Source organism: Scomber japonicus, chromosome 6 (assembly GCF_027409825.1).
Source record: "Scomber japonicus isolate fScoJap1 chromosome 6, fScoJap1.pri, whole genome shotgun sequence".
NCBI lineage: Eukaryota > Metazoa > Chordata > Actinopteri > Scombriformes > Scombridae > Scomber > Scomber japonicus.
In genome coordinates, this window is record NC_070583.1 from 8,495,164 (window position 1) to 8,510,275 (window position 15,112).

General features: G+C 39.5%; 1 protein-coding gene across 1 annotated transcript in view; it reads left to right on the forward strand.

The window, feature by feature from the left end:
* The window catches only part of clcn2c (chloride channel 2c), a 166,182-nt gene that overhangs the window by 94,704 nt on the left and 56,366 nt on the right, over positions 1-15,112 (forward strand). The window contains exons 7-12 of the mRNA XM_053320881.1: positions 689-767; positions 1,440-1,565; positions 2,077-2,161; positions 4,812-4,913; positions 6,729-6,813; positions 8,572-8,727. Of these exons, the coding sequence (XP_053176856.1) occupies positions 689-767; positions 1,440-1,565; positions 2,077-2,161; positions 4,812-4,913; positions 6,729-6,813; positions 8,572-8,727 (633 nt within the window). The remainder of the gene's footprint in view (positions 1-688; positions 768-1,439; positions 1,566-2,076; positions 2,162-4,811; positions 4,914-6,728; positions 6,814-8,571; positions 8,728-15,112) is intronic.

Here is a 15,112-nt window from a genome sequence, read left to right on the forward strand (position 1 = left end):
GTATGTGAGTCAGAGAGGAAGATGTGTGTAATCATCAGTACAGTATGCTAATCAGACTTTCACACTTTAAGTTTGTAAGTCTGGGATAAGCCACTGAGTATACAGTCGAAAGGAAACACTTGACACACACACACATACACACACACTAACCTCTCTTTATCACTGCCATGCTGCTTGAAGGAATCCAGTCTCCTAGGGATGAAGGTAAGTAAATTCCCATGATGCACCGTGATTCTCTACCCTGCAGCAGTCATGCAGCTCATCATTTTCATTTGTTTTTTTCCCCATCTGTCTGACTGTGTGCTGCACTGCAGCTGCTCAACTGTTGAGAGCTTCATTATGCTTACACTTTTTATTAAGACAGAGAATTATGGAAAACAAGAATGGATGGAGGCTATTTGAAAATGTTATTTAAAGGCTGTTTAAGCATGAAGCTCCTTTGTCAGCTTTTGTTTTTTTTGGTGAACTTTTTTGCTTCACCTGTTTCTTTTTTTAATGAAATAGAATAACTGTGCTCTGAACTGCCTCTTGGTGAGGAAGTCAGCTTTTGTCATTAATTTAGAGAAATTGTCAATGTATTGTATGTTCATTGTGTTCTGATTGATTTTCAGTCTGTGTGGCTAATTAGTTAATTGGCTCAGTACTGACGACTGAAGTGTAACCATTCATTTGTGTTTCTGTGTTTCAGAATGAGTCGAGGAACATTGAGATGCTGGCAGCAGCCTGTGCTGTGGGAGTGGGCTGCTGTTTTGCTGCCCCCATAGGAGGTGAGTCTCCAGAAAAATATATAGAAACATAACTCTAGTACATTGAAGGGTGTATGATATTTAATTTATCATATGTATAATACTAGCTGCACATCATACAACAAACAATAGCACATACTGACATTTATGTTACTCAGAGGGGATATTTTATATAAGGCAGTATCTCCTTTTACAACTCTCATCAGGTCATGTTAAGTTTAGATCTCCAGTCATGCTAGTAAAAGACACAAAGCTACTTATAGTCATGGAGGTTTCCAACCAGAAGTGAGTTGGGGAAAAGCGTGTCTTTACATATCAGATGGTCCTGTGAGGTTTTAGTATCAAAAAATTCCATTTCTGTTACCATTACCAACCCAGAACAAGTGTCAAGTTAGATGCTGGGTAACATAGTTAGTTGTAACAGCACATTGAAACTGTTAGCAGGTATTGTTATACAACATAAACATGGTGACAACAATCCTATATGTCTGAAACAGTGAATTCAACTCATGTAAAAGGTTACTATTAATCATTTGTGGTAAATGTGAACCTTTGGAACAAATGATACATTAACATAATAATAACAATGTGGCCAGTTTATTACATTTAAGTGTGTGTGTGTGTGTGTGTGTGTGTGTGTGTGTGTGTGTGTGTGTTCGTGTGTGTGTGTGTTCGTGTTCGTGTGTGTTCTAGGTGTGTTGTTCAGTATTGAGGTAACATCCACATTCTTCGCGGTGAGGAACTATTGGAGAGGTTTCTTTGCTGCTACCTTCAGTGCCTTCATCTTCAGAGTACTCGCTGTTTGGAATAGAGACGAAGGTGAGGCAGTCATATATGTGTGTGTGTGTGTGTGTGTGTGTGTACCTACCTATCTATTAAAATATATATATACAGAAGTCCAAGTTTTGGTGGTTGATTTAAAATACATTAATCATTAGCAGTATAACCAGCTGAAGAAGTTCTTGCAGCTAAAACTTTTTTCTACTGGGGCTGAAAACTAACAACAGTTTTCACAAGTGGAAATTCAGACTTTCAGCCAATCAGATATCTGCTTTAGGATTTCCAGTGTTATCCAAGATTTTTCTCCAGTGTTCTGTTGACAGGCAGACCCTGTCTATGTGACGTTACAATTTCAGCTCAGCCCCTCCACAATGAGCCAAACTTTTAGTTTACTTCTCACTCATGATCTTCACTTTGGGACAAAAGTTGAACTGCTGTAGCACTTGTAGAATAGAGTGCATACCTTACACCTTGTCTGTGACCTTGACTTATGATTTTGGTGGTGGTTTTGCCTTACTTAGTAACACTTGTGTTTTTTAAAAATCTCCAGAGACCATCACAGCCCTCTTTAAAACCCGTTTCCGGCTAGATTTCCCCTTTGACCTCCAGGAGCTTCCTGCCTTTGCCGTGATTGGGTAAGTTTTGACTGGTTATTTACCAGTCTCTGATTTCACACACACATATGGTCAATGGTTGGGAACATCATGTTTCTAAATTGAAAAAAAGCAAAGGAAGGTGAACTCTCAGCTCTTCAGTAGGAGGATAAAAACCAGTCCAAGGATTTTTCACAGCATTTTTAACCATTAACTTCATCTTATAAGCTATTTTATAAAGAATGCTCTATTAGAAAGTAGTACAAATTAATTCAGTCAAATACTGGTATCAAAATACACATAGGTTTTAGATTGTCATAAAAATCCGTAGAAACTTCAAATATGTTGAAAGACTTGTGAGTCATTGTTTTTACCTGTCAGGATGTTTTGACAGGTGTCCCCATTCAGCATGACTGCAGCATGAATTCAGATTTTTAGGAACTCCTCTCACTGTAGCTTGTGAAGGTATTACTTCAGGGTAGCCTGTGTGAGTCACTCAACACGGATAATTCAGCCAGCAACAGCCGCTAGTGCACTGAGGGATGTCTTATTTTATCCCACTGTAGCCAGAGGGCTGTTTCATGGCTGTGAATGAGACCACAGGCTCCTGGAAGGAAGCTAGTGGAGAGGCGGGAGGGGTTCTCTCTCCCTCTCTCTCTTTCTCTCTGATGAAAATACCCCAGAGGAACAAATCCCTTTTCTCTCTTGTCTTTATCTTTTAGCTATATTTTTTTGTCTGGAGGTGTTAACACCCCCTGCTACATCAATGACTTGCACATACTGTACTCTTAACACTGCCCCCAAAGACAGAAGCAGTGCGCTTAGCCCTAGTTTTACAGTGCGCTAGAGTATATGTGGGCACTGGCACATTTATTTATGTGTGTGTGTGTGTGTAAGTGTGTGTGTGTGTGTGTCGGAAGGAGATGATGTGGGAGAGCATCCGCGCAGTTTCCATCTTCCTCTGCCAATAGCTGTCAAGCGGGGAAAGTCGGTCAGTGTCTCAGTTTGTACTGTGCTACATGCTGTCAAGTCAAGGGCACGTCTTTGAAGAGTCACACGCTATTCTACTTACTGTTTACATCTGCAGGATTTAGGAGTGATGCTCACTGACACAATAAGACTTGATTTCTGTACATAAAACACCCAGTACAGTAACTTTAAACTACTCAACAGGCAGAAATAGTGCATTTGTTAGGGACTATTTTCAGAGGTGGACTGATTCACATTTGGAGCTCTCGCAAGTATTTCCAGCAGTAGGATGGTATGTGGGTGGTTTATTTAAAGTACACTATCAATGCATGAAAACTAGAGTTTATTCATGGTGTCATAATGTGACTCAATGTGTTTTTAATAGTTTTTGGACAACGATGCAGCTGTACGTCACAGAGGAATAAGATCAGGGTGTATACACAGAGAATACTATGTGTATATATATGTATCATCAATTGATTGTCTTTTTATTTTGTTGACTATAATACAAAAACAGATTAACAGCAGTCTTTTTAGGTTCATACTGAGGTATTCATTTCAAGCAAGTCCTGAATGTTGGTCTGCAGCCAAATGATTTTTTATGTTTTCATAAAATAGCTTTTTTCCTAATTGCTTTCAGTCATTCTTCCAATTGATTTATTTATTTTAGCGGATTGAATTTGCAATGCTGAAGCATTTTGAGGGATTAATTGAACTGGCTGATCAACAGAAAATGAGCCAACAGCTTCTAACTTTCACATATTAGGATTTACTGCTTTTCTTTTTCCTCTCAAGGTATTTTAAGATGTCACCTTGAGTTTCGACTAAACAATGACTTCATGAATCTCAAAAAAGTCTGATGAATCTATACTGGGAATAGTCCTCAGTTGCAGGCCAGTTTAGTGTACTACACTGGCCTAACTGAGACACTTTACCTTACTAGAGGTAAACCTTAACCCTAACCTTCCTTGGACTCAGACACAGTACCCCAAATCCTAGTACTTTACCAAAAACCTCCAATCCTAAAGCTGAACCACTCCACGGAGAGAGAACATCCTGTACTTTTTAGGGCGGTAGCACAAAGAACACAAAAAAAGGCACAGATGCAGTGTTTTCCTCGGCTGCACCACAGGGGCAAAGACTCACTCATCATCATGTTCATTATTTATTCAGAGGTATTTGACGGAATTAATAATGCAGCAAGATACATTTATAAGCACTAGGTTGTCTGCGTAGCTGTCTGAGTCTATTCTTTCTCTATACCTCTATACTCTCTTCTTTCTTCCCCTCTTACTGCCATAAAGAAGGCTCCTACTGAGCTTTTAAATGCGCGCTTATGTAAACCTCTTTCTCCGCTTTGTCTCTGACTCCCCCACACATCCCCATTTAACTGTGTGCGCTCTCTTAGCTGTAATTCCCTGTTCATTTTTCATCTCCAGTATGTTTCCTCCTTCTCAGTGTGGGCCTTTGTTTTTTTTCTCTGTCATTTATTTGCTAGTTTTTTTCCCGTTTCTGTGTCAGTGTTGTCAGAGTATTTTTATATTTTACGTCAAGTACAATGTGAGAAGTGTACTGTACTGAGTTGGATTTGAATGAATGTATTCTAGTCTCAATTTGATTACTCAGGATGACATTGTGTGTGTGTGTGTGTGTGTGTGTGTGTGTGTGTGTGTGTGTGTGTGTGTGTGTGTGTGTGTGTGTGTGTGTTTACCTCTCTTTTCAGTATTGCCAGTGGTTTCGGTGGGGCTTTGTTTGTCTACCTGAACCGTCTGATTGTCCAGTTCATCAGGAAACAGAAGGCCATCAACAGATTCCTCATGAAAAAGTGAGTCTGACACACTGTGATGATTTGCTGCTTTTAAAAAAAAAAAAACTTTTTATTTCACTTGGACCGCTACAGTGTTTTTTTCAATTTGTCTTCAGGCCATATGGAGCCAAAAGTTTTTTGGCTTTGATGTTGACTGACATTAAAACTTTACAGAAGTTCCGGTTTCACTTATTTTTCCTTCAGATCATTTTCTTTCTGCTACTGTCTCTGTACATTTATGGAGACAACCTGGAATTGGAACCCTTTTTTTGGGGGGGGGGCATTTTTTCCATTATTGGATAGTGGGCAGTGAAGAGGCAGATATGAAACACAGGGACAGAGAGATTAATATGACATGCATCAAAAAGTGGAATTGAACCAACAACATGTAGCATGAACAGTAACCATACAGCTACCAGCTCATGCAGTGACATTAATAATAAATGATGAGTTGTTTCACTCACTCTGGTACAGTGTCAACATGACATGCTTTAGCTGATTTAATGCAATAATGTTAAATAAATCTGCAACATTTTACACTGTAGTATAGGGATTAAAGGTGAACTATGTAAGATTTGGCCAACTGCACCAAACAAATAAGTCGCAGTGGTAAATTATCAAAGTGCTACACATATCACCTCATAACACACATTTCCAAACAGGCGTTATTTGGATAAACTGACCACATATTGGGAATCCAAGTGGTTACTTTCCCGCCTGAGAAAAACTTAAAGCTTAATAAAGTCACATATTAACAGTCCTACCACAAAACCTGAAAAATGTATGAGTAGCGCTACTTTTCCTTCTGACTGGACGCTACAATGACTCACTATCCCCCTTGAGGTACAAAGTTGTATGATGTGACAGGATAGGCCGAGGCTCACTGGTTAGCATGCTTATTTCAGTAGATATCTGTGACACACAATACATACATCTTTGACATAACATCACAGCTGTTAATCCTTCACATTCTGTTGACAAATTTAGTTAATTTTTGAAAGTTTTAAACTGAAATTTCTGGCCAAATCTTACGTGCACCTTTAAGGAGTTAAAGTCTGTGTAAAGTAATAATAAATATGTGTTCTGAGTTTGACATACCACAGAAAAGTGTGTAGTTCACCACCCTGCCAAATTTGAATGATTAAAAAAATCGCCAAATATATGAAATTAGGCTTCAAAGTTGTGTATAAAGCATACAGTCTATGGTATAAAGCAGTCTCTTTCTGTGCTCCCAAACGCTGTGGCAGTGCCCGCCGAGTTCGCTGAAACCCCGCCCCCTACCAAGTGTCACCTGTCAATCAAAGTCACCTCTACCAGAAAAATGGACGCTACTTCTGAGAGCTTTCTGCTGCTAACTCAGCTGCTAGCTCGGCGGCTAACTCGGCTACTAGCTCAGTGGCTAACTCAGCGGTTAGCTCAGCTGCTAGCTTGGCGTCTAACTCGGCGGCTAACTCAGCTACTACTCATGTAGTAGTAGTAGTGTGCGCTGAATGTATTTATACCTCTACAGCAGCAGGGGCGGGTTTTGCTAGCACAGCGGTGATTTTCAGACCCGCCCACTAAATCCTGAACACAAAAATCTTGAAACACAGTTTGTGAAGCCTAGCTCCACAATTCAAACTTAAATGGTTGAAATGCTTTTTACACCTTTTTTAGAAATACATTTATGACCTATTTAATGTGTTTAGAAGAAAATGTCTGAATTCACTGAAAACACGGTCTCTAGTTTTTACCAATGAGCTCATGTTAGAGGCCTATAGCCTATAGTGATTTATTTATTTTTTTCTGTCTTTATTAATGTCTCTGTCTGCCCTTGCCCTGTCTGTCTCTCAGGCGTCTGCTGTACCCAGCGCTGGTTACTCTGCTTGTTTCCACTCTAACATTTCCCCCTGGCTTTGGACAGTTTATGGCTGGCAAGGTAGGTTCCCTCCACTACACCCATTCAACATATGCTATTAATTTTTGATACACACTGCATTGTAACCATCAATGGACTGTAGTTCAACAATATGAAAAAAAGCCTGTGACATAAGGGGCCTTTATTCAGTGTGTGTTGTGTTTCTGACTGGTACTGTACATGACATCTGCTAGTTAAGTATACTAGTATAAGTTTTAGCAGTATAGTAGTATATAACTGATGAAAGAGGACTCATTTTTATAACTGAAATGAATGTGATGTCTGAATTTAACCCACAGCATCTCTCCACATGATTTATATATATTATATATATCTGGTTTTGGTCTGTTTGGAGCAGCTGTGTAATTGTAAAGTTCCATAACAGCCTGATTACCATTCATACCAGTGTGTAATTGTTATTTAATACTCACAAAACAGGTTCAAATGATGCCTATGAGTGTTTGTTTGTACCATTTTGTGTACACTGGAGACTTGAGTATACTGTCCCTTTTGCTCCAGGGACAAGTGTGTGTGTGTGTGTGTGTGTGACTTGTCTTGTGTGTGTCCCCCTTCATCTGTCTAATTATCAGAATTAGAAAAGGAATATTCTATGCACCCCTGGGCTTTTATGTACACAGAAAGTACACACACATACACACTCACACACACATTCCCCTTTGGTTTGGATTCCTAATGAGAGAGGGTGAGTCAGGCTGCTAAAGCTCTAAATCTGCCTACACTGACACACTCCTGTTCAAGGCCCTCTCTGGAGTGCTCACTCAGAATTTTGTATCTCAAATCCCTCTGTCTTGCTCTCGTTCTCCTCAGTCATCATTTCTTCAGCGTTTAGAGACACTATCACCACTAGTGTCGACAGCTGTTCCCGCTTTAAAGCTGAACCACAGATGAATTTGTCTTCTTTTACTCTCCCTGCCCACTTTATCTGAAATCTTCAGGGACATCTCTCTATGTACTTTCAACACATCATCCACCCGTACAGCCATGATGTTGTTTTTTTTATTTTTTTATCAAGTTGTGGTGTTTACATTCATATCTCACAAAGTCAGATGCAGGGCAAGTTTTGAGTACGTTTAAGGCCTAAAGGAAGGAATGAATATACAGCACCATTTATAAAGTTGCGAGGACCTATTTCAGATGCCTTTGGTTCCGGAGGTAAAAGTCCTTCAGTTGACAGTGTTACATGAATCACTTCTACGGCTTGGATCCCCGTGAAACTCTCCTGGTTAAATCATGACTACAAAAGATAAACAACTATTTTTTTTAAAAACTGGTGTGAAAAGAACTGTTTGGAAATATCTTGTTTTATGGTAAAAGTCAAAGCTACAAGTGTGTGTAAAGTAGATGTGAACTATAACCCCCAGTTTGCAAACTTAAAATTCTGCCTGGCACCATGTTTTGCTCTCAACTGCAACAATGAAATGTTCTGAATCTGCTAGCACCTGATTCATGGCTCTGATTGGCCTCTTCTCCATAGCAACAGCAACTGAAGTTCAAGGGTATTGTAGAATTTTGATCCATCCGCCATGCGCAAATCACAGGCAAAACATGATTTCTCACACAGAAAGCTGAAATAATAAAACTGTTGGTAACAAACACCTTTGTTCCTAACCTTGAGGATACTGTGTAAAGAAAAACAATAGATAGGAATATAGAATAGGGAACAGCACTTGTGAAACCAGTGTCTCCTGCCACTTTATACAATGTACTTGTATTGCACAATTTACCTCTACTCATGATGTCACTTCCTGTGGCCTGTAGCTGACCCAGAAGGAGTCTCTGGTGACATTACTAGACAACCGGACATGGGCCAAGCAGGGCATCGCTGAGGAGTTTGACTACATCGGACATTCCCAGGCATGGAAACACCCACAGGTCAACGTCTTCGTCACGCTGGTCCTCTTCATCGTCATGAAGGTAGGAGTCTACAGCTAACACAATTAAAAATGTCAGAGTTGGAGCGCTCTTGTAGCCGAGTGGTTACAGTTTCATACCCCTTTCTCTCTGTTCCCTTGTTTCCTGTTGGCCTCTCTGCCACCAACTGTCCAATTAAGGCACAAAATAATATCAGTAATATAATATAAGAGTTAAAAAAGATGGTTGAATAAGATTAATATATGTAATGTACTTATAAAATCAAACAATAATTCATCAAATACAATTCAATGCATATCAGCCAGTCCTGCAGTTGCTTGTATTATATGTGGTTGTCCGTGACTGAGTGATGAAGTTACACAATCTGGCTAGACTGGCTGAGTGTTGGAGTTTCCCCATTGGCTGTTGCTCTATCAAAATGAATCAGTGCAAACAGTTTTCTATCACGTCATCAGGGGTCCTTTACAGCACTTCTTCTCATAGCCCTATTAGCACAGCACAAGTATTACCTGGGGACTTCATGCAATTTAGAAATAACCCCCCACATCTGTGTTTGGTGTGTCGCTTTCACATGTGATAAACTCAAAACTCAAATTTACTGACATTATTCCCCTGAATATGCGTGATAATGTTATCACGCATATTCAGGGGAATAATGTCAGTTGCTGTCTGTCATGTGACAGCAACAGACACACACCAGCGTCTCTGCGTCTGTCTCCTCTAGCTGACAGCGCTGACAACAGCCAGCAGGAGCCTTTGGACCAGGACATAATTCACATCTCAAATAAACCGCATTAAACATGAGTCTTGCAGGTAAAACATGAGGCTCATGTAGCTGTTATATCAGTTTTGTGTGGGTGTGCTTGATGTAACTGCAGCAACTGGGCAGAGGTGTTGTCAAAATGTTCTTGTATAATTTCCACCGCAGCCAACACATGAACATTTGAAATCCAGGAATTCACATTATGGACACTTCCACTGGCTAACTCTGTAACATATTGGCCACAGTTTTGCACACCCATATACGCTCCAGCTATATACGAGGTGTTGACCTAGTCTCGTTATTTTCACCTCTACATTTTGTATATTATAAATCCTCCTTATACTTCCCTCTTGTATTGTAGAAATTGTGCTTGTACAGTATGTGAAATGTAATGTATCATATGTGTTGCTGCAAATGTAGAGGCTATAGTAGCATTCAAGTTAAAGGAAGGTTATGAGGACAGTGTGCATTGGACCCTAAATGCATTATAAGTTGGAGGCTTTTGCCATTTTTATTCAATACTGGACTAATGGGAAAATATTGGAACTGAGCCCATCTTCTCTTGTCACTGGTAAAGAACAAAAAAAGACCATGTATTTTTTTTAATGGCCTATCTCTCACTCACTGTGTTTCAAAGTTATGTTCCCTGGAGGCTATTTAAAGTTTTTGTCCATTTCGATGCTATATCACAGAGTAAGAGAGCTGATGGACTCATGTAAAAAATTATAAGGACAGAGCATATCTTTATGCCTCAGTATTACACTTTATGCTGCGCAGGCCATTTTAAATGACTAGGGCCCAATCTGCCCTGTTTTCTTAATAAGAAAGTTCAAATGAAGGAGTGGAGTCTATCTAATTTCTCCTAATTTCTAATGGTCAGTAGATAGTATGAGTTTATGAGGACAAAAAGAAGAAAGTAACTCAAATTAATACCTCAATCCCATTCTTGTGAACGTCTCAGGAACACCTTGAGGGAATTTCTTCAAGTTTGGTACAAATGTCCACTTTTCAAGTATGAACTGATAAGATTTAAGCGATCAAGTGGTAAAGTCACTGTGACCTCACGCCCGTCCCGGTATCGTGAACACAGTATTTCAGGAACGCTCGGGGGAATTTCAAATGTCCACTCAGACTTGAGCTGATTGGAATTTGGTGGTGAATTTGTGACACTAATCTCAGGGCCCACCTTGAAGCTATGGTGATAATCAGTGCTGCTAGGTTGAAAATGTGTGTGGAGCATCCATTTTTAAGAATGTGTAGCCTCTTTAAAGAAACAACTGTAAGGCGGTATTTTATTAGTTTTCCGTTAGCAAAGCTGTTTAAATATACTTTCTCACCAAAACATATCCTATAGGCCTAACAAATGTATTGAATGGATTTACTTTTGATTGAACATTTGCAAAGCTGATTTAAAAAAAAAATTAACATGCATTGTGTTGTTCATGTTTGCTAGCTAGCAGCCTCTTCTTCATTAGCGTTGTTGGCTAATTACTACGTTATCGTGCGTTTTTGGCTCCATCAGCAGTCACTCCACCTACAAACTCACCTTTAACTGTGTTCAAGTGTTACAAACTAGATGGGGGCTCACTTATAAAAACATTGCTCCATAGCACTACTAGCTTAAAAACTTCACAGGGTACCTTTAATATAGAGCTGACAAACAAAGCTATACAGATGAATTGTAGTCTCTATGGTTTCAGTGTAGCAAGGGAAGGTAGACTAAACGCTATGATATAAAGTATTGAAACCAAAACACTGCACTTTTAGCCTCAGTGGAAAAAACAAGCTGAACATTTACTATACATTCATTTTTCTCTCATAAGGGACAATACTAAGGTCTTGTCACCCATCCTCCTGTTTGCCATTTGATCTCAGTGATGAGAAGAGTCTGAGCAGAAGTTTGGGAGCCCAGGTGAACTTTGTGCCCTACTAGCTTTCCTGTAATGGTCTCTGTTTAAGAGCTGCTGGAGGAGAGTACTGCTTGTGTTGTGATTAGATTGGCTTTTTTATGTAACCTTTACTTCTGTTCAGTTGAAATGAAATGTCCTTTCCGAATACAGAAAAACAGAGGTTGTAAATCTCCCCTCACTGCATCCAGCGCTGCACTCGTGTATTTGTGTGTGTGTGTGTGTGTGTGTGTGTGTGTGTGTGTGTGTGTGTGTGTGTGTGTGTGTGTGGCTCTGCTGTGAGTAAGTGAAGCACACAAAAAAGGGGCCCGCAAGAGTGGGTGCAGAGTAAAATGATGCTATGTGTGTGTGTGTGTATATATATATATATATATATATATATTTATATAACTGTGTGTGTGTGTGTGTGTGTGTGTGTAGGCGAGTACATGGCCAGTTGGCTGCAGGCAGGGTTGGGGAAAGTATTTTGAAATCAGATTTTTCAAACTATAACTATTACTGTAGTTTTGTCAACAAAAGTTACATAAGAAAGAAGGTAGAAAAGTTGGTAAAGAAAGGAATAATATTATATTTCTACATTCATGCAATATAAAACCCTAATTGTAAAAGAATATCCCAAATGATAAACATTTAATGTGAAATCAGTGGACATTATACTGAGACTATGTTGCCTTTGAAAGAACAACACATTCTCCATGTTATATATAAAACGTTGCATTCATTAGCAATATACACACTCATGCTTCATTTACTTTGCTCTGTTATGACCGGTGGCCAATTATGATGAAGTTAACAAACTTTTAAAAAACAACACTGCACTTTTTGTTGACTTTATGACTCTTCTCTACTTGTTGTACTTTTAAACACTCCTCATATTCTCATAATTTAAATTTATGGCCACTAGCCACAGCTAAGCAAAAGTTATAAGTTCTCCCTATGCATAGATTTAGTTTACTAAGTTTTTAGTACTAAGTTTTGTGATAATAACTTAATTCTAATGGAATCATTTTGAAGAAAAACAAAAACATTATTTTTAATTCTACCACCAGGAGTCACCAAAGTCAGATGTTTTTAAAATCCTACCCATAGGGGCTTTAAACCCAAACCAAATAAACTGAATTTAGGAAGAAAACAAATACTTCTTGAATAGGCTAAATTAATTAGGTTAGGTATACTACACTATAACAACAAATCATTTCAGAAAAAACAGCATCCACAGATAAGTTGAGCTATATTACTGCAAGGCAAACTGCTCAGCACAAACGTGTTAAAAAAACAAAAAACAAAAAAAAAGAAGCTGTGAAAGGATTACCCAACAGTGACCAGGGTCTCCAGTTTCAAAGTTATATAAGCACAGAACTGATGGTGTGACAGTCTATAGTGCGGTAACGGCAAAAAACGGACTCACTGTCTCTTTGTCATTGTTTCTGTACAGTACAAAAGAGAACGTCTCTGTCAGCGTTTTGTCCATCACCATATCTCAAAAAGTGACTGACAAAAACCAATTTTGATTACTTTATGAAGCCAGCTCTACTCAATCAACTTTTCTTGATGAAACTCTCCCGTCCATCCGTGCGTGTGTGTGTATGCATATGTGTGTGTGTGTGTGTGTGTGTCAGTCTTATCCTCCCTCTGTCCTCTAGCACAATGGCTGTACTGTATTCTTCTCAGTGTGACGTCCAACCTCGTGTGCGTGTCCATGTATAAGTGCCTTCTTTGCATGTACAGTACAGGGCTACCAATGACAGGTGCAGCATTTCCTATATACGTGAGGTGAGAAATGTGCAGTAACACACACACACACACACACACACACACACACACACGCTCATTTAAATCACCCACCTGCACAAATCTCATCGAGCTGCTCTCAACATCCATCTGTGTCCATGTAAAGACTCATGTCCTCCTTCTCTCACTGGCACACACACACACTCACACACTAGCATCTCATATGACACACACAGCATTCAAAGTGAGGCTGTAATGGCTCCGTCTAATTACAGTCTTTGGTTTTCTTGGATTCAGCCTGGTGAGGGGAGATTGCTCTCTCCTTCTCCTGCTTGGTAATGAATGGTTCTTTTATCCAACATGGCAGCCATCTTGTCTTGTGGCTCCTTCTTCAAGTTAAAACTTCACGAAGGCTCTTTATCCCAGCTGTTAAACTTTCGAAAGTAAAAGGTACAGGGAGGGTGTCCTTGTCCTCGTGTTAGCAAATAGAAGCTGCTATAAATACTTTCATCACATGTGTTTTTGTACTGTACTAAACAGTCAACAGTGTGTGCCCTAATTGAAAAGACAAGTGAGATATTGCATGTTGAGATAGAGAGCTGTGATACTGCTGAGAAAGTGTTTTTTGTATTTGTAGCACACCTGAAAACACACACACACACACACACACACACACACACACACACACACACAAATCTGCACCAATTTGGCTTGCTTTGTAGTTAAATGCTATTTTTAGTGGTGTGCAATAATGCATATCAATAGCTCTGAGTGAGGTGTATGTTTATTAATATAGGTGTACATCTGTGTGTGTGTGTGTGTGTGTGTGTGTGTGTGTGTGTGTGTGTGTGTGTGTGTGTGTGTGTGTGTGTGTGTGTGTGTGTGTGTGTGTGTGTGTGTGTGTGTGTGTGTGTGTGTGTGTGTGTGTGTGTGTGTGTGTGTTTGCCCTCCAGCTCAAGTGAGTCCTCTGTTGTGCGTGTGTGTGTGTGTGTGTGTGTGTGTGTGTATCAGAGTGACAGAGAGCTGGCAGGACTGTAATTGGAGTGGGAATAGAAGAAGGGCCCCTGGGGGTCCCTAGAGGCCCCTAGGCGATAGACTGTCCTCTGAATGTGACACACACACACAGAAGCACACAGGGCTCCCAGATGACTGACAAATTAAATAGAGTACAAATGTCCTGGATAGTGCGTCACAACTGATACCGTTGCCCTGAGTATCCTTCACTTCTCCATCTCCATCACTTACCTTCACTTATGTTTCTCTCTTTAAGTTCTCTTTATCCTTGCGTGTGTGCACCTCAGTCTCCAGAGTTTTTAGCTTTTTTTTCTAAAACTAATATGTTAAATTAACTCAACAATAAATCAAGATGAAATTGAGACCCTATAGAGGCAGAAAGTACAGGTGTTAAGCTGTACCGCATAAGCTTTGACCGATGAGTTTTAGAGGTCCAACGCTCATATATTTGTATGGCAATCACTCATACAGTAGAGGACTTTTTTGACCGTTCACTACACCCCCCCTCTGAAGAATTGTTGTCCAGTCATAGCTTAACAACCACAGCAACTCACTCATAAGAGTAATTTATATATAAAAAACATAGGCCTATATGTGAAGAGTTCGGAGGGTGTTGTCTTTTATTTTGAAGTTTTCCAAAACTAAAAAGACCAAAGCAGAAGTGTAAGGAATAAACAGGAGTAAACAGTGTTTATCTGCACTAATGTTAGCTGCAAACATTAGCATGTCTGGCTAACTAGCTTATACTGAGAACAGTGTCTGTTCTTCCATTGTTGAGTATTTTTCCACTGTGTTAGCTTTTTATTGATTTACACTCCATAAACACACCCAAACAACATGGGTGTCATACCAGCCACCGTAGTAATAAAAATAAAACATAAAAACTATTTACTGTAGCTAAACCTCTGTTTTGCTTGTCCCAGTGGGTAAGCTTTAACAGCCAAACAGTGTTATGTTGTATTGAAATATGAGTCTGATCTAACTTTTCCCAACTTTTATAGCATAAAACTAG